The 21,034-nt window shown below is 44.9% G+C and overlaps 1 protein-coding gene across 1 annotated transcript in view; it reads right to left on the bottom strand.

Annotated features, from left to right (window-relative positions):
- Window positions 1-1,110: 1,110 nt before the first annotated feature.
- Window positions 1,111-21,034, bottom strand: part of LOC149442044 (uncharacterized) — an 82,729-nt gene continuing 62,805 nt past the window's right edge. The window contains exons 20-22 of the mRNA XM_089656584.1: window positions 12,163-12,351; window positions 11,938-12,015; window positions 1,111-2,324 (exon numbers count right to left, since the gene is read on the bottom strand). Coding sequence (XP_089512710.1) covers window positions 2,134-2,324; window positions 11,938-12,015; window positions 12,163-12,351 — 458 coding nt within the window. The 3' untranslated portion in view covers window positions 1,111-2,133. The remainder of the gene's footprint in view (window positions 2,325-11,937; window positions 12,016-12,162; window positions 12,352-21,034) is intronic.

Here is a 21,034-nt window from a genome sequence, read left to right as displayed (position 1 = left end):
GTCAGCTAAGAACAGAAAACAGAGGCTACAATTCGCACAGGCATACCAAAATTGGACAACAGAAGATTGGAAAAACGTTGCCTGGTCTGAGGAGTCTTGATTTCAGCTGCGACTTGGCGCAAACAATATGAAAGCATGGATCCATCCTGCCTTGTATCAACGGTTCAGGCTGGTGGTGGCGTAATGGTGTGGAGCATATTTAAATGTCATGATCTACCTGAGTATTGTTGCTGACCATGTCCATCCCTTTATAACTACAGTGTACCTATCTTCTGATGGCTACTACCAGCAGGATAATGCACCATGTCATATGCTCAGATCTTCTCTCTCCGGTTTCTTGAACATGATAATGAGTTCAATGAGTTCACTGTACTCCAATGGCCTCCTGAGTCACCAGATCTTATCCAATCCAATAGAGAACCTTTGGGATGTGGTGAAATGGGAGATTCGCATCATGGACGTGCAGCCGACCAATCTGCAGAAACTGTGTGATGTTATGTCAATATGGACCAAAATCTCTGAGGAACGTTTCCAAAACCTTGTTGAATCTATGCCACAAAGAATTAAGGCAGTTCTGAAGGCAAAAGGTGGTCCAACTCGGTACCAGCAAGGTGTACCTAATAAAGTGGCTTGTGAGTGTACTATACAGTCATGTGAAAAAGTCTTGTTTACTGATTTCATCTGCATCTGATTGAGTATTCAAAATAAACAGGAATTGTATTTTCTCATAGTTGGATGACTGAAGGGAATATTCACATAATTTGTTGTATGAAGATTCCAAACTCCTTTCATAAACTAGCCCTTATACTGTATGTCTTCTATGAGTTATGAGAAGCTGAATCACCAATACGCTGCAGCCACCCCCTTCACTGCCAGACAAGTTTTTCTATTTCTCACAGATAAAATAAATCCATAAGTGCTTGAAAATTGACTAAACACCAATAGAACTATATATTTTATGAAGCAGAGGACCTACAGAAAAAATGGTAGTAATGATTTTTTTTTCTAGAGATTTGTGCAAATTTATATTTTCAGTTAAAAATATACTATTTTTTTTTTTCAAAACAAAATACATTTGCATTATGCATGCAGTATACAAAAAATGAAACATTATTTTACTTAAACGCAAAAAGTTTTATAAAATGATTAAAAAAAACATTACATACACCATCATTTAAAAATGTTGAGAACGGATATAAAACATTTCTATAATACTGATAAATTCTTTTTATGTAAACTTTTCAATGCACAGACTCAATCTGCATTTTTTCCTGTTATACACTATTTGCAATTTATCCTAATATTTAAGCTCCATCAAATAAAGAAAAATATTTGACATTTATAGTTATATGATTTGTGGCCTTATGGTATTCTTTCACAGTTAGGTAACTAAAATAAAAATTTAAATTATAAAAGACGTAAATGTTTATTTGCAAATATTTAAAAATGCGTGTGTTTAATTCCAAATCTTTCCATGCCACTGCAGCTGCATTTGCTAATGCATTATAAGCTAGTGCATTGAAAAGCAATCACCAAAAGGAATATAAAACAATGCATTTTGCCATTGCAGTTAAAAGTAGGCATTTCACAATTGGTCATATGGCATTGTTAAATCAGTACAATAAATGGAGTGCATATTTAATTATTTTTACAGCTAAAAATTAGATTTACAAATGCATGATCTGTATAAAGATGACACAATTCCAAAAGAGAGACAGACAGTGCACTCATCACATTGGCTGGTGTTTTTTTTTAACAGCTTTTAAATATATTATAACTGCATCCACATTATGATTAAATATTAATAACTGTTAAACATTTATTTTGTAGGTATGGCACAGTAGTGACAGTGATGATGTCCTAATTCCAGGGCATGTCCAATTCATCAGAGAAAAAACACGAACAAATGGTATAACAAATATTTCTTCTTTAGAATTAAATAATACAAAATCAAACTACAGTCAGCCTTACAATATAAAGAGAAAGTCTTTTTGCCTCTGCTACTCCAATTGAGAGAATTGAATGCAGATTTCAGTGCAAAAACATATGCTGTACAAACGTCCGCTGTACATTGCAATTTTCCTGAGATCATATTCAGGATCTAGGCCTACATATTAGCAAGTACTTCTTGCTTCAAAAATTAGGTCCTTTTCTAAATGGGTCATCTCTTGCTCCATATGCAGAAAGACAGGAAGAAAGGTCGCAGACTCCAGCAGGCCCTGGAAAACCTCTTTTTCCTGGGGTCCCAGGTACCCCATTTTTCCCTGGATTTCCAGGAGGACCTACGATGCCTTCTCCGTTTACGCCGTTCATTCCAGGGGAACCTGTAAGGAAGTAACATAAGCATATATTTACTGCTAGCCTTTCCTGCAAGTCACATCAGTAGTTTTTATTTCCAGGGATGTCTTGCTTAAACTGGAACTGTAAAAAAAAAAGAAAACCAAATTGTGAACAGGCAGAATTTTTAATCAGATGAGACATAATGGGGTTTATGTACTAAAGCTGGAGAGTCCAAAATCAGACTCCCTTCTGCATAGAAACCAATCAGCTTCTAACCTCAGCTTGTTCAATGACGCTTTGGCAATGAAACCTGGAAGCTGATTGGTTTCTATGCAGAAGTGAGTCTGATTTTGGACTCTCCAGCTTTAGTAAATAAACCCCAATATGTCTCTTCTTCATTAAAGTTTCTTACCTGCCTGTTTGTACCGTACATTGAGTTGCACGCACACAACTCGGTGTACAATTTTGGCAATGCCAAGATGAATAAACTCTTGCCCAGCCAATGAAACAGCTGGAGATCCATACCCTGAAGTAGGCCAGCCAAAGAGGTCAGCAGCTGGCAAGGAGCTCCAGGAAGCCACAGAGATAGACAGAAGGTGATTATAGTTCCACTTTAAAGATACTTTTCATAACTTCGCACATAAAAGTTAATCACTTTCACTAGAAATGTAATGTTTAAAGTGGTTGTAAAGGCTCAAGATTTTTTACCTTCATGCATTCTATGGATGAAGGTAAAAAACCTGCGTGCAGTAGTGCCCTCAGCCCCCTCAATACTTACCTGAGCCCCGTCAAGATCAAGACAGTCTCGGGTGTCCCGGGTCTCTGCCTCCTTGTTGCCTGAGCCAGCAAGCGGGAGCCATTGGCTCCCACTGCTGTCAATCATAGCCAGTCAGCCAATGGGGGGGGGAGGCCAAGTCGTGGCTCTGTATGTGAATGGACACATGGAGCAGTGGGTGCCCCATAGCAAGTTTCTTGCTGTGGGGGCACCCAACAGGAGGGAGGGGCCAGGAGAGTCTGTGGGGGACCCGAGAAAAGGAGGATCCAGACTGCTCTATGCAAAACCACTGCACACAGTAGGTAAGTATAGCATATTTGTTATTTTCCCAAAAAAAAAAATGAACCTTTAGAATCGCTTTAAGGTGATTTTAGCCATGTTAGTGCATTTTTAACAACACAGTTAAGTACCGTCCAAAATACAGTTACATTTTCAGGACAAGCATTCAGGGTGTATCCCCTTCTTCTCCGTCCAATCTGTGCTGATACACAAAAATGTTTAAGAAGAACTCCAGGAATTCAGTCACTATTTAAAATCTTCTGGCTTATAGGAGGCCCAACGAAGTGTATGCCACCTTGTGGGCTTATCACTTTTACTTACACTTTATAGTTTTATTGAGCGCCAGGAGTACAGCTATTTCTATTTTCTGGCATCCTGGGGTCTCAGATCTTGCATCTGCAGATTCTTGTGCATCCATTCTGCCTTCTCCTCTTGTGCAATCTCAGAAATATATATAATATGCAATCCCATTCACAAGATACTAAGCCTTCTGTACAGGACAGCGGAGGGGAGAGATGGGCAGAGCGTCTGTTGTATGCAAAACTGGCATCGCTCCTGTCAAACTGCCATGAGTACTCCTGGCGCTCAGTAAAATTGTCAACTGGAAATAAAAAAGATAAGTCCACAAAGTGGCACATACCTCATTAGACTTAACTTGACTTAATTATAAGTCAGCACATTTAAAAAAAAAACTGTATTGCTGGAATTCTGCTTTAAAAAGAACAAAATACCCAGAAGACAGAACTAAACATCTTCGAGTACTGGCAGAATCCTTCCGTAAGAAAGGTTACAGAAACAAAACCATCCACACAAGCATAAACTGCCTTTGATATGGAAAGAGAAAATCTACAATACAAAGAGAAAAAAATAATTAACATGTTCCTCTAAAAACCACATATAATGTAGCACTAGAAGGGATAAGGAGAGATAGTCAAAGAGCTGCAACATATAATAACAGGGGAGGAAATGCTGAAAAAGATTTCCAACATTCCCAGGTGCTGGCTTTAAGGCAATAACCTAACCTTAGACATAAATTAAAGGCTAATGTCACCTTTTTAAAAAAAAAAAATTATGAACTTTCAAAAGTGCATTTATGATTTTTTGCATTGGAGACTGCAAACCATAATCAATGGATTGTGGGTGCATGGTTCAGGCTCCTGCAGACTATTCCTCAAGCCCAGGTCTGTACTGAGGTAAGGGCCTTTGATTAGAGGCTGGCAGAAGAAGCAATGAACTACAAGTGCTGTGACATCAGCGCACTTTTTCTCTATCGATATCTACGAGTCTGCCATGGTGGTGGATAGAAGTTGTGGAATTTTAGTTTACATATCCCAGTAATGAGTGCCATGGCTGTGCCAGCAGGGCAGAAACTCTCTTCATTCAGTAAGTGGGGAGGCAGTTTGGGGGCATGGGTGCTAGAGAGGGCCCCCCCGGGCATGGGTGCTTGGGAGGGCCCCCCCAGATTTCAGTTGCATCCTCCCAAAGCCCCTTGACCCCCCTGTCCACTCTGGATGCTGTGGTGCCTGCTGAGCAACTTCTCTCCTCCCTATACTGCATACAGCTCCCCCTCTCCTTACTGCAAATAGCTGAGATTGTATTCCTTTATACACAGCCATGATCTGCAGTGTGTAGGTGGCTACTAGAGCTGTGCTGTCGTTCCAACCTGGGAATATCACAAGTCAGAACTGCAACACAGCAGCCAGTTACAAACTCTGCAGAATGTGGTTGTGTGTAAAGGAATATGATTTCAGCTAGGTGCAGTCAGGGCCATCTTTAATATTGACTGGAAACCTGGCAACCATTTTCTTGGGTCATGAAATTTTGCTCTCCGATTGCTCTGAGTCATACAATAAATAGCAGCTAAATTCAAAATCAGTTTACTGCAGCAGATCAGGCAGCAATTGCAATTGATTGCTGTAGGTTACAGCATATCATTACCGCCCACTGACTGGTTGCTAGAGGTTACAGCACACATTACAACTCATTGATTAGTTGCTAGAGGTTATAGCACATGATTTCTGCTTGCTGAGTGGTTGCCAGAGGTTTTTGCACATCCTTGCCGCTTACTGATTGGCTGCTAGAGGTTACTGCACATCATTACTGGTCACTGGTTGGTTTCTAGAGGTTACTGCACATTATAACCACTCACTGATTGGTTGTTAGAGGTTACTGCACATCATTACCGCTCACCCATTGGTTGCTAGAGGTTACTGCACATCCTTATCACTCACCGATTGGTTGCTAGAGGTTACAGCACATCATCTCACTGCCTGCACATCAATAGACAGAAACTCCTAGGACTCCTGGGATCATTAGCAGTTCTGGGCAGGAGGGTGTGGTCAGTGGCAGTGCTGGGGGGAGGGTTGATGGGATCAGTGGCAGTGGTTTGGGGATGGGATCAGTTGCAGTGGTGGGGAGGATGGGATCAGTGGCAGTGCTGGAGGGATGGGATGAGTGGTAGTGCTGATGGGAGGATGGGTTCAGTGACAGTGCTTGGGGGGATGGGATCAATGGCAGTGCTGGATGGGGATGGGAGGGGACATTTATACGCCGACCACCAATGTTAAGGGGGATTAAAACTGATGACCAACGTAAGGGGTATTTACACTGACCACCAGTGTAAGGGCAAATCTGCACTTACCACCAATGGAAATGGAAATTTACACTGGTAACCAATGTAATGGGGGATTTTACATCAACAACCAATACATTTCTACACTGGGCACCAATGTAAGGGGGAATTTACACTGACCACCAGCATAAGTATTGGTGGCTGGAACATCCGGGGGGGGGGGGATAATATACATATGCATGCTACATTTGCATTGCTATTTACAAATGAATGCCACACTGTTGCTGCTATTTACATAGGAATGCCACATTGGTGCTGCTATGAAAGCCGCCCTGAATGTGAATGCTGACACAGTCTGCATACATGAGTCATCTGTACATGGCAATAAGACAGAGCTGGACAGCATAAGTGTCCGCACTTCACACTGAAATATCGGACACAGCCTGGGACAAAGACTTCCAGGGACGAGGAAATGTAAACCAGTTGTTAGGAATAGACTGGCCAGCAATGGTGGGACTCACCTGCCTTTTGATCTGCAGTACCAGGGCTGGCCAGCGGGTGCTCCCAGCAATCAGAGACTCAACCTTTCAGCCAGCTAACACCTGGAACTGATGATACTGGTGTATTTAAGGGATGGCCAGACTTGCAGACTCTGCCTTGGTGTTGTGTTTGTCCTGGGCCCTGTATCTGTCCTGCATCCTGTTTCTGTTCCTTTGCTGACTTCTCCTGCTCTGATCCTGGCTTGTGACCCTGACCATCCCTCTGTCTGACCCTCTGTACTATGCTGCTTGCTACCTGCTGAACCTGGCCTGTGACCCCGACCATTCTCCGCTTGCTCCCCCTGTACCTACCTGCCCAATTGATATTGACCCGGCCTGCCTGACGACGCTTGCTTGTATATACTGTTATCTGTGGGTGGTTTGGTTTGTTTGCACTGTATTATGTTTAGTATTGCACTGCGTTTATGTTTGTACTGTTAGTGTTAATAAATTATATTGTTTATAACATATCTGAGGTCTGCGTTTCCCTGCTTCAGTCACACACCTCTGGTCATACCTGGGAGCCCTGACACCAGTACAGTTGGCAAAGTATGGGATAGCTGCTTTGGGCCCCACAACAATAACTGGGCCCAGGGCAGCTACCCCTTTTGCCTCTCTTTAAAGATAGCCCTGGGTGCAGTGAGGGGTGGAGGAGCTGTGTGCAGTACGAGGGGAAGGCAGCTCTGCCAAGAGCCCTGAGACCAGTTTTCCTCAGGTCCTCTGCTTCTCCACGGGTGACCCCCCGTCCTCTGCTTCTCCACAGGTGATCCCCCTGTCCTCTGCCTCTCCACAGGTGACCCCCCATCCTCTGTCTCTCAACTGGTGATCCCCCTGTCCTCTGCCTTTCCACTGGTGATCCCCCTGCCCTCTGCCTCTCCACAGGTGATCATTCTGTCCTCTACTTCTCCACTGGTGATCCCCCTGCCCTCTGCCTCTCCACAGGTGATCCTTCTGTCCTCTACTTCTCCACTGGTGATTCCCCTGTCCTCTGCCCTACTTACCCCCTGTATACTGTCCTACCAATTCCTGTATAATCCCCTGCTGACCTCCCATCCTTTGCCCTGCTGACCCCCTGTACACTGCCTTGCTGACCCCCTGTACACTTCCCTGCTTACCAACTGTCTTCTACCCTGCTGACCCCTGTACACTGCTCTACAAACCAATATCCTCTGTACATTGCCCTACAAACTGCTGACCCTATCCTCTGCCCTGCTGACCCCCTGTACACTGCCCTATAAACTGCTGACCCTATTCTCTGCCCTGCTGACCCCTTGTACACTGCCCTACAGACTGCTGACTCTATTCTCTGCCCTGCTGACCCCATGTACACTGCCCTACAGACTGCTGACCATATCCTCTGCCCTGCTAACCCCCTGTACACTGCCCTACAGACTGCTGACTCTATTGTCTGCCCTGCTGACCCCATGTACACTGCCCTACAAACTGCGGACACTGTCGTCTGCCCACCTGACATTTTTTACTGCACCAACACATCAGACAGGCTCTGTTTGAGGGTGAGGAGGACTGCATATCAGGACCATGTTTTATGTTACCCCCTAATATGAGTGTAACATAAAACATGGTCAAAAGGCAGTAGTCATACTAACTGCAGAGATACAAATAAGGCAACAAAACCCTGTAATAATAAATGCTGCAAACTGTGCAGCCAAATCAATAAAAACAAAGTGCCACACCTAAAAAATACTTTCAGTATTACAAGATCCAATCCTGTTCCAATATAACAATGCTGTGTCAATATAACAATTGCAACCAAGGATGTTTGTCATGTTTCACATGACTGTCATATTCCTTTAAGTGTTTTCTATAGTTGGTCTCTGCTTCTCCCTTTTCTTTGCTTTAGTTAACGCTGTATAGATAACCCACCCCTTTTCCCAGTAAGGCATTGCAGATTCTAGCCTCAAGTCATGAAGCAGGTCACATTATGATCTTTTGACCTATCAGATGTTCATTGTTGTAAGATGCTCTCAGTTTATGGAATAAACTTCACAAGATCTACAAGATGTCTTCTGTATTGAGTCACTGCTTGTGATATTCAACTAAGATTGGAGTTATCGCTATCTCATCACAACTGTAAGTTACAGAGATCACACTATCAATGCTTAGATTGGAGAGACAGAACAATGTTGCATTGGTGAAAGCACAGAATTTACAAAAAAGAATGAATCTACATAGGCATACCATAAAAGAACAGAATTACTGCACACCTGTGGGATATCACTTCTCATAACCAGACCATTCTATGGAAGATGTGAATGTTTTGATTCTAAATTGGAATCGCATATATATATTTTTTTTTAAATCAGATATGAATGTTTTTATAATGACAATTTTTGAAAGAAATTCTACTAGTGTATTGCTAGCTTGACTTTCTACTTTTATTACTGTGTTTACGTCTGTGCAGCTTTGTGTATGAGTACTGCCTGGACAAAAAAGATTGTCCTGAAAATTTAACAGTGTAAATAAAAATTGCATCACAGAGAATGCTTAACTGGAACAGTCATTTTTACAGCTTCTCCTGGTCTACGAGTTGCAATATGACCTTCCAATTTAAAACGGACAAACTACTGCCAACTCAGCTTTTGTCCTTTTACCTTTGGCCCCTATTTGTGTATTGATATATTGTGCTAAGCCAGCATTACCTCTTCTCTTTTTTTACCCTGACTGTCCTATGTTATATGTAAGAGAGTTCCTATGCCACCTGCTGGGTTAGATAGAGTACTACAGTTGACACAAGGCTTTTCAGTTTCTCACAAAGCAGTTTTAAAAGGATAAACTAAAAACACTTAGTGTAGCGCTTAAGGCAATAGCTGACAAAATAAAATAATAATGTCCAAATCCCCACAAAAGTAGGATACTTATAAATCAGTATAATATATTAAATAAAATCCATATAAAAGTCTACATGATGCAGTGGTAATGGTGCTAAGTGAACCAAAAACCAGAAGGAGAGAGAGAGAATCCATCACCTTTCACCCAATCATTTGGCATCTTACTGGAAAATGTGGCCCCCTGAAGGATTGGTCAAATAACGCAGATATCAAAAGGATAATAAACAAGCGCTCGATAAGATAAAAAAAAGCTGCTGGCATGAAAGGTAAAAACCTCTAAAACCTTTTGTAAAATCATATTATTATTATTATACGGTATTTATATAGCGCCAGAAAGGTTTGCTCAGTGCTGTACATTATAGTGGGGAACAGAACATGAGACAATGCAGTAACGAAACAGCACACGAGGGGTTCGAGGGCCCTGCACTTTCGAGCTTACAATCTAGGAGATATAAACATGCAGCGCTAATAACCTGATAAGAGTATGAAGTATTAGTCCAATTGTTGTCCATGTAAAAAAGTGACTAAATAGTGACTACAATAAATTAATAGCAGCAATCAAAATAAGCAAAAAACCAATAGATAAGCGCACTGTGGCGTTGTATAAAATTCACATGTGAAAACGTCCAAAATTGGCGTTAAAAAGGGTGCATAAAGTGAAACAAATCCATAGTTCAATTACAATATATAGGTGAGAATCTGTGATAATCGTGTTGAAATAAACGAGTGTGGATTGCACTAACCAGAGAGCGCAAATGAATGCGCGTTTGAGTATATTAAGACCAACTCCTGGTCGTTAACGTCTGGTAACTGGAACACTGGGGGTCATCTGGTGGGCATCAATTAAGCAGGCAGCAAACCATCAGGACATCCAGGCACCAGGAATACACTCGTTCAACACCAGGGGGAACCACACGTGTAGATAATGCGGGGTCACCACAGATCTCCTTAGGGGGGGGGGCTCATAACAAACAAGCCAGAGCAAAAAGAATTCCTATATTGTAGTATTTTATTAAATTATGGGGATAGTAGTATAAAGGAAATCACACTCACATTAAGTTTGAATAACAGTAGTCAAAATGGCCACCGGCCGTCCACGTGGGCCCTGCGGGGTGACGTCACAGGATAGGGTTAACCAAGCATTAACTGCGCTCCACACACTGCATTACCTGTGCTCCACACACTGGAGTTATGTTGGAGCTAAAACGCATGATGTCACCATGCACTGCCAGGGACCGTGGCCATCTTGTTGGTTGGAAACACTATACAAACATGCTGATTTTTACTTCTGAGATTGTAAGTGCATTACTTGAATAAATTGCATCTTTTATTTTAACTACTACACTATGAGCGATTATACTTTTTCCCTATGTGGTGTTCAGTGTGTGGAGAAGTATTTGCCATCCTAGACCTCAATGTTAAGAGAAAAGTCCTTATATCATCCAGATTTGTTGGGAGATCTATTTGTGAGTCCCGGATTCATCTGCTGGGCTTGATATCTGCGATATATGGACTTTATTTAATGTATTATATTGATTTATAATTATTCTACTTTTGTGGGAATTTGGACATTATTATTTTATATTGTCAACTATTGCCTTAAGCATTACACTAAGTGTTTTTAGTTTGTTTATTTCTGCCTATTTATTGTGTTAGCTGCTATTTTTATTTGTAAATTCCCAAGCGCAGGTTTTCTATATAAAGATTTAAAGGATAAGTTCACCTTTTAGACAAACTATAAGAAATGCTAATTTTTTTGCAGATTAAAAAAATGTGCATTTATTATTTTTGTCTACAGGAGCCTGGAAAGCATTGCACTAGTAATCAGTAGATCGCTGATGCCATGCAGGTCTCCTGCAGAACTGCCAGAATATCTGCTTGCCATACAGGATGTACGAGCAAGCAGATATTCTGACATGAAGCTTCAATGATCTACCACGACGCTCCACAGCGCCGTGGTAGTTCATGGAAAACTACAAGCTGACAGCAGTAGGCTGCCGGGACTTGCAGTTCATTCATTCATGGAAGTCTGTGAATGAATGATGCAGCCGCATGGCCATGCTGTTTCAAATTTGACAGATAGTATGGGGAGACTTCTTCTCTAAAAACGGGTGGAACATGGAACATTCCCAAAGGTGAACTTATTTTTAAGACTTCCACTGACTATGCTGTTCTTTTTTTCATGATCATTTGTTTGGTGACCCTCCTGATTTGCAAATGATTACCTCTTTCCCCAGCTTATGCTTGTGTTTTAAATTGTTACTCTATTATTCAGTACATATAGTCTACCTATCAGGGGCGGACTGACAACTCATGGGGCCCCGGGCAATAGGGGATCATGGGGCCCCTGTGTCCTTGCCCAAACTCAAAAAAGCCTATGAAAAAGGTACCAGGGGCATCTCATGGGCCCCCTACTGACCCCAGGCCCTCGGGCAGTGCCCGAGTTTCCAAATGGTCAGTCCGCCCCTGCTACCTATTTCACCTTTTACTGATCTGCCTGTGCAGATCTATTTGCTGCCAGTGGAGTGACAGAGGTGTAAATTACTTTTTGTTCATTGTTTCCTAGAGTTAAAATTCACAGCTCTAAGAAATAAAATATTATTCTCTTCCTCATACTTGCTGTGTAATATGTAAATTAAATACCTGCAGGCCCAGGTGGGCCAGGCTGTCCTAAGCCACGCTCTCCTTTAGAACCTTTATCACCTTTGGGTCCTGTATCACCTACAAGAGATCAATATAAAATCTGTCACTGTAAGCACATTTATTAATATTATATGCTATATATGTATGTACCATCATTAATACAATGAAACCAGAAATGTAAAAAAAATGCAAACAGTAGTGTACTAATCACAGAATGTGCAGCACCTTTTAACCCTTGTGGTCCAGGTAACCCTTGAATCCCTGGATATCCAGATCTGCCTCCTCTACCTGGGTACCCTTGATGTCCTCTTTCACCAGGTCGGCCTTGGATGCCCGGTGGTCCTGGTAAGCCTTGTTTTCCTTCACATGGTGGGCAGCTTGGATTCATATTCTGAAGCAAAGATGGAAACTGGGCTGCAACGTAAAGTTCCTCTTATTAGGACTTTCACAAGTGAGGGTTTTTTTGACAGGTCATTCATATTTATTCATACACAATTATATGAAAATGCTATTTATTTAAATTCAACATTTTAAATGTAAATAAGTCATTCTTATTAATAATATTGCTGAATATTCAGCAAATCAATTAAAGGTTGGTTGAGCTGTATGTTGATTATTGGATTTTTTGGGGGAATATGGCAATGATTTTTCTGCCCTTTCCAGATGTATTTACTTTTAGGACTACATAACAAAAACATTAGGGCCCATTCAGACTGGTGACAAGACTTAACCAAATGCAGCTCATTATTGTGCACCAAGGAATGCTGTGTTATGGCAACCCATTCATTTGACAGCATACCTTAACACCTTAAAAAATAGACACAGTCCTTTATTTTAATGCAGCACACCACAACCCATGAAAGGTGTGCTGAGGTATGTTTTCTGCTACTGTAGTTGTATGTTCGGTGCCATATAATTTGTGGGTTTCAGTACATTATGGTAGCACTCAGTAAAACAAGCGTACCCCACATTACTTCAATGCAGAACTCTGAATGAGCTCAGTGACTTAAAGAACAATTCCAGGTATCAGGCGAACATAATGTGGGGTCTCCAAACTTTCTAAATAAAGGGCCAGTTTATTGTATTTCAAACTTTAGGGGGGCCGGACTGTGGCCAGCAATAGTGGAAATTTTCCTGGTATCAGTGGGAGTAAACTGCTACATTTGGCATTAGGCAGAGGAATAGTGCCCCATCATTGGTACCATTGGGAGGAATAGTGGCCCATAGTTACATAGCTACATATTTACATAGTTAGTCTGGCTGAAAAAAGACAAAAGTCCATCCAGTTCAACCATAGTAAATAAAAAAAGTTATAATCCTATATCCACAGTTGATTCAGAAGAAGGCAAAAAAAACCCCAGCAAAGCACGATCCAATTTGCTCCTGCTGGGAAAAAATTCCTTCCTGATCCCCCGAGAGGCAATCGTATATTCCCTGGATCAACTTTACCTATAAATGTTAGTATCCAGTTATATTCTGTATATCTAAGAAATAATCCAGGCCTTTTTTGAAGCAATCCACTGAGCTGGCCAGAATCAACTCTTGAGGGGGTCTATTCCACATTTTCACAACTCTCACTGTGAAGAAACCTTTCCGTGTTTGGAGATTAAATTTCTTTTCCTCCAGACGTAAAGAGTGCCCCCTTGTCCTCTGTGATGACCTCAGGGTGAATAGATCTACACTGAGTTCACTATATGAACCACTGATGTATTTATACATGTAGATCATATCCCCCCCTTATCTCCTCTTCTCAAGAGAGAATAAATTCAGTTCCTCTAATCTTTCTTCATAGCTGATCTCCTCCATGAATCATATCAGTTTAGTTGCCCTTCTCTGTACTTTCTCCAGTTCCCCAATGTTCTTTTTGCGAATTGGTGCCCAAAACTGAACTGCATATTCCAGATGAGGTCTTACTAATGATTTGTACCGGGTAATATGATATCTCTCTCTCTGGAGTCTATACCTCTTTAAATACAAGAGAGGATTTTGCTAGCTTTAGAAGCCACAGCTTGGCATTGCATGCCATTATTAAGCTTGTGATCTACCAGAACTCCCAGATCCTTCTCCACCATTGATTCCCCCAGTTGTACCCCCCCCTAGTATGTATGATGCATGCATATTCTTAGCCCCCAAGTGCATAACCTTACATTTATCAATATTAAACCTGCCACATAGTTGCCCAATTAAACAGTGCATTGAGGTCAGCTTGTAAGTCGAAGACATCATGTAAGGACGTTATTCCACTGCACAGCTTGGTGTCTTCTGCAAAGACTGAAATGGGATTTTTAATCCCAGACCCTATATCGTTTATAAATATATTAAAAAGTAAGTGTCCCAACAATGAACCTTGGGGTACACCACCACTGATGACCCCAGACCATTCAGAGTATGAATCATTACCCACTACTCTTTGAATACGATCTTTTAGCCAATTTTCTGTCCATTTACATACAGATTTTTCCAAGCCCGTATACTTTACCTTATACATTAGCCGTGTGCGGGGAACTGTGTCAAACGCTTTTTCAAAATCCAAGTATACCACTGTCAGGGTTCCCGGGTCCTCGGCGGTGCGCGCATGCGCAGACTGCCGATCCGTCCCAGGCAGCAAGCGCAGAGTCCTCGGCGATCGCGGCCGCACCAATGGGAGAGCAGGGCGCTCTATTTAAAGCTGCCCTGTGCATCTCCAAGTTGCCGCAAGGTCTTGTTTCCTGTCCTGTAAGTACGCTTCCTTGTTGCCAAACTCTGCCTGTCCTGTTTATGCTGACCTTCTCCTGCTCTGACCCCGGCTCGTTCCTGACCATCCCTCTGCCTGACCCTCGGTACCACGCTGCCCGCTACCTGCTGAACCTGGCTTGTGACCCCGACCATTCTCCGCTTACTCCCCCTGTACCCCGCTGCCCGCACAATACTGACCCGGCTAGTCTGACCTCGCCTACTCCTGACAGTTGCCCATCCATCCCGCTCGGATCAGGATCTGTCATCCCATGCATCCCGCTCGGATCGGGATCTGTCGTCCCCTTCACAGCAGGCTCAACCCGGGCACATACCCTCAGCGGGACCCCTCTGCCGCCACCGGGGGTGCCCAGGAACGCCACCTGGTTTCAGTCTTGTACCAAGTCCATCCCCACCATCAGGGACCCTGGTGAAAAGGCAGACTGGGACTTAGACTCCGCGTCCTGGGAAACCCCGTACCGTGGACCACTAGAGATCCCGTTGGGCGGAGCCTGACAACCACGTCCACCACCACCCCTCTGTCCAAGGCTTTGCTCACCTCCTCATAAAAAGAAATCAGATTTGTTTGACAACTTCTGTCTTTCATGAATCCATGCTGTCTGTTGCTTAAAATATTTTTTTCCAGCAAGAACTCAACTATGTGGTCTTTTATTAAACTCTCCAGTATCTTCCCAACTATAGAAGTTAAATTAACAGGTCTATAATTACTTTGTAAAGATTTTGAGCCTTTTTTAAATATTGGCACCACATTGGCCTTACGCCAATCCAGTGGTACTATGCCAGTCATTAAAGAGTCCCTAAAAATTAGAAACAATGGCTTTGAAATGACAGAGCTCAATTCTTTAAGGACCCGTGGTATATGCCATCTGGTCCAGGTGCTTTATTCATCTTTATTCTGTCTAAATATTTCTGGATCATATCAATTGTGAGCCAATGTGGATCATCTGGAGCTGTGTCAATACCATGCCCATTATGGACAAGAGCTCCCTCATGCTCCTTTGTATACACAGAGCTGAAGAAGGTATTAAATAAATTTGCGTTCTCTTTTTCCCCAGTCACCCACTCTAGATTATTTTGTAAAGAGCCTACATGCTTGGAAGAAACCTTTTTACTATTAATATATTTGAAGAATGTTTGGGTGTTGGTCCTGCTATCTTTTGCAATCTGTCGTTCATTTTCAATTTTTTGCGGCCTTTATTTCCTTTTTGCATATTCTGTTATATTCTTTGTAATGTTTAAACGATGATAGTGTTCCTTCATTTTTATATTGAATAAAAGCTCTTTTCTTATTATCTATAACCTTTTTAACTTTGGTCGAAAGCCACATAGGTTTGATTTTTAGCCTTTTAAACTTGCTGCCCATGGGAATATTGTCGGGGATCGTCGCGCCGCTGGTCCCGGCGCAGGCGCAGTACACCTCCCTGTACGCGAGCGCCGGGACTTGGCCGACCGCGGCAATCAGGTTCGCGCATGCGCAGTAGTGACCGCGGGCGCGCGCCTGGCACCAATGACAGCGCAGGGCGGGATATTTAAACGGCCCTGAGCTGTCATTCAGTGCCTTTTGGTCTTTTGTATCCTGTGAACCTGTGAACCTGTCTGAAGTAAGTTGCTGACCTGGATTGTGCCCTGACCTTGCTGTTTTCTCCTGTTTTGACCCTTGCTTGCCTGACCTCTCTCCTGTATGCCCCCTATTGGATCTGACCTGCTGTTGCTGACCTGGCGTGTGACCCGACTATTCTCTGCCCGCTGCTCTGTACCGCACCGTCCCCATAGTTACCGACCCGGCTTGTACGACCCTGCTCCTGCTCAGCCATCCATCCATCCATCCATCCGTCCCTCTCTACGGGGTCTCCAGACCTCCTCATACCTGGCTCTCTCCCGTGGGAGCCCCTGGCGAATACCCCTACCACTGACGGGTGTCCTCAGTAGTCACGACCTGGTCCTGGGGTACTCCAAGTCCATCCCCACCATCAGGGGCCCTGGTGAACAAGTACCCTGGGGCTTAGACTCCGTGCGCTGGGAACATCCGACCAGTGGAGTGCTAGTGGTACCGCCGGGCGGTCCCTTACAGTACCAAAAGGCCATGACTGAGCCTAGAGGAGGGCCCTCCCCGTTAGAGGAAATTTGCAGGCACCTAGCTACTTTGACGCAGGCCGTAACGGTCCTGCAGGACAGATGCATGCAGCTGGAGAATCGCATCCAGACTGGCTCTATTTCTGATCCTGCCCCACAGGCCCCGGTTTCTGCACCCCCGGCCCTGGTAGCTCAGGAGCCAGCCTCAGGGGCTTCCGCCCCGCTCCTTATGGTAGAACCCCGAGTACCCCTACCGGAGCGTTTTCACGGGGACCGCACACGCTTCCGGTCATTCCGCGACTCCTGTCTCTTGTTCTTTGAGCTACAACCCCGTACCTTCCTGACCGAAAACGTGAAGGTAGGATTCATTATTTCACTACTACAGGGTGAACCCCAGGATTGGGCCCACCGGCTAAGGGGAAACAATGATCCTCACCTGGGATCGGTCAATAGTTTCTTTGAAGCAATGGCCATCTTGTATGATGACCCACAGCGGGCAGCCTCTGCCGAAGCGACCTTATATGCGCTCCGGCAGGGCCGGCGGGCGGCAGAGGAATACGCCTCTGATTTCAGGCGGTGGATGGGGGACACACGCTGGAATGAGTTCGCTCTATTGCACCAGTTCCGTATGGGACTCTCCGATCCCTTGAAAGATGAGCTGGCCCGGGTGGAGGTTCCCGAGTCTCTAGAAGACCTTATTGCCCTGACAATTAAGATTGACCGAAGACTGCGGGAACGCAGGCTTGAGAGGTCCGGCCAGGGTCGCGGAAATACCTGGGGTCCATTCCTAGGCCCCAGCCCACCAACCCGACAAAGCATCCAGAACCCACCACCAGGAGATGTTCCGGAACCTATGCAGCTAGGTCTGGCACGGCCTAAATTATCACCGGAGGAACGCCAGCGCAGACGAGCCCAGAACCTCTGCCTTTACTGCGGTGAAGCTGGTCATATGGTGCGATCCTGCCCTCAAAAAATGAGTAAGTGCACCCGTTTTTCTTCCTTGTCTATTAGCAATACCTGTCCTTCGCAATACTTAGTAGTGCCCCTCTCCTTTCAGCTTCCAGGAAAGATCGTGGAGGTGACAGCCATAGTTGATTCGGGGGCATGCAGTTGTTTCCTGGATCTAGAGTTTGCTCACCAACAGGGTATCCCTCTCCAACACAGACAGAAGGGCTTCAACATCTTTTTGGCTGATGGTTCCCAGATAAAATCGGGGGTAGTTAATCAGGAAACTCCCCCCATTGCCACTATCATTGCCAACCAGCACCAGGAGTTCCTCCGCCTGGACGCTATTGCATCACCTCTTTTCCCAGTCATTCTGGGGCTCCCATGGTTACGGGCCCATAACCCCCAGATTGACTGGGAGACCGGGTCAATCTCGTTCCCTTCCCCATACTGTCGGGAACATTGTCGCACTTCGGGCCCCGCGGGGCCCCGAGTTCTCCTTTGCTCCGAAGGAGACTCCGACTTGAAACAGGTTATTCCCGCAGCCTATCATGGGTTCCTGGATGTGTTCAGTAAGCGGGGAGCCGACACTCTGCCCCCCCACCGCCCGTATGACTGTCCAATCGACCTGTTACCAGGCTCTGAAATCCCTTTTGGGCGTATTTTCCCCCTATCTGAGCTTGAATTGGGGGCCCTGAAGGAATATATCGAGGACAGCCTCCAGAAGGGATTCATCCGCCCCTCCACTTCTCCAGCAGGAGCGGGAATCTTCTTCGTGGAGAAAAAAGACAAAACCCTGAGACCTTGTATTGACTACCGGGAGCTGAACAGGGTCACGATAAAAAATCGTTACCCATTGCCATTGGTACCAGAACTGTTTCAGAGCCTAAAGGCTGCAGTCATATTCACAAAACTTGATTTAAGGGGGGCCTATAACCTGGTACGCATAAGAGAGGGGGACGAGTGGAAAACTGCTTTCCGTACCCGGTTTGGCCACTTTGAATACTTGGTCATGCCATTTGGGCTGTGCAATGCACCAGCCACCTTCCAACACTTTGTGAACGACATCTTCAGGGATTTTTTGGATGTCTTCGTTATCGTCTACTTGGACGACATACTAATTTTTTCACCCTCTCTAGAGGATCATAGGATACATGTGGCGAAAGTTTTGGGGCGATTGCGGCAGCATGGGTTATATGCTAAGGCGGAGAAATGTTGCTTTGAGCAATCTAGCATCACGTTCCTAGGCCTGATTATCTCCACTGCGGGGGTCGCGATGGACCCCCAGAAGGTCTCTGCAATTTTAGATTGGCCTGAACCCACGGACAAAAAAGGTGTCCAACGGTTTATAGGGTTCGCGAACTTTTATCGGAAGTTCATCAAAAACTTCTCGGGTCTGGTCTCCCCCATTACCCCACTAACCAAACTTGGAACCCGGTTCAAATGGACACCAGAGGCTCAAAAAGCTTTCGAAGCTCTGAAAAAGCTGTTTACCTCGGCACCCATCCTGGGCCACCCGGACGCGGCCCTGCCCTACATCTTGGAGGTAGATGCATCGGAGAATGCGGTAGGATCCATCCTGTCTCAGCGGAAAGGCACCAAAGAGTTACTCCATCCCGTAGCATTCTTCTCGAGGAAACTCACCCCAGCAGAGAAGAATTACGATATCGGGGATCGAGAGCTGCTGGCTATCAAAGCAGCGCTAGAAGAATGGAGATACCTGCTGGAAGGTGCCTCACACCCTATATTGATTTTCACAGACCACAAGAATCTGGAATATCTGAGGACTGCCAAGCGTCTACGCCCACGGCAGGCAAGATGGGCCCTGTTCTTTTCCAGATTCAATTTTCATATTACTTACAGGCCCGGATCTAAAAATACGAAGCCTGACGCGCTATCTCGTATGTTTGAGGACTCCGAAGAAGAACTGGTACCCGACACTATCTTGTCCTCAGGGAACTTCTTGGCGCTCCAGTCGGACCTTCGCTCCAAGTTAATAGAAGCATCTACGGCCACACCAACCCCAGTTGGGGTATCCCTCCAGAACAAAGGGGGACTCCTGTGGAAGGAGGATTCTATCATGGTACCTGAGGAAGTCCGGACCCTGGTTTTGGGGCATTGCCACGATCACCCGCTGGCGGGTCACTTTGGCCCAGTCAAGACTCTGGAGCTTCTCCGGCGCTCGTTTTGGTGGCCAAACATGGCTAAGGATTGCAAGCGCTACTTGAGATCCTGTACCATCTGCCAGAAGAGCAAACCATCGAGGAGCAAAGCTTGGGGGCTGTTGCGGCCTTTGCCGATTCCCGAACGGCCTTGGCAGAGGATCGCGATGGACTTCATAGTCGAGCTCCCACCATCACGAGACCACACAGCAATTCTTGTGGTCGTTGATCGCTTATCCAAGATGGCTCACTTCGTACCACTAAAGAAGACTCCGTCAGCAGCCGAGACGGCGCGAATATTTATCCGGGAGATCGTTAGACTACATGGAGTACCTGAGGACATTGTCTCTGATCGAGGGGTCCAATTTACGTCTAAATTTTGGAGGGCTCTGTGCAAGGCCCTGGACATCAAGTTGTCCCTCTCCTCCGCGTTCCACCCTCAGACCAACGGTCAGACCGAGAGGACGAACCAGACCCTGGAGCAATACTTGCGTTGCTACACGTCTTTCCTGCAGGATGATTGGCTGTCTCTTTTACCCCTGGCGGAGTTCGCTTATAACAACGCAAGCCATTCGGCAACGGGGCAGTCCCCATTCTTTTCGAATTATGGGTTTCACCCTGTCTTTCTCCCTGACTTGGTCTCTGAATGCCCAGTTCCAGCCACGCAGGATGCGTTGACCTTCTTCTCCGTCAATAACAAATTACTCCAGGAAGCCATCGCTCGGGCCCAAGAGGACAATAAGAAGGAGTTTAACAAGAAACGAAGAGGGGATTTGGCGTTGCGGCCTGGGCAGAAGGTGTGGTTGGCCACAACCAACTTAAAGATGCTTTGTCCTTCGAAAAAATTGGGACCTAAATTTGTGGGGCCTTTTCAGGTAAAGCGGATGGTCAACGAAGTGGCATATGAGCTGATCCTTCCGGCCACATTCAGAATTCATCCAGTTTTCCATGTATCTCTGCTGAAGCCAGTGATCCCAGATGCCTTCCCAGAACGAGAATCCAGACCCCCTGAGGCCATAACGGTCGAAGGACAAGAGGAATTTGAGGTGGAAACGATCCTTAAGTGCCGAAGAAGGGGGGGCCAGACCCAATTCCTAATTAAGTGGAAGGGCTATGGTCCTGAGGACAACTCCTGGGAACCGGCTCATAATGTCCACGCACCTAGACTAGTCCGGGAGTTTCTT

This window comes from Staurois parvus, unplaced genomic scaffold (genome assembly GCF_062004578.1).
Source record: "Staurois parvus isolate SC_StPar_1 unplaced genomic scaffold, SC_StPar_1.0 ptg000919l, whole genome shotgun sequence".
Classification (NCBI taxonomy): Eukaryota; Metazoa; Chordata; class Amphibia; order Anura; family Ranidae; genus Staurois; species Staurois parvus.
Note: the sequence above shows the minus strand (reverse complement) of the source record. Positions and strands in the feature narration are given on the sequence as shown.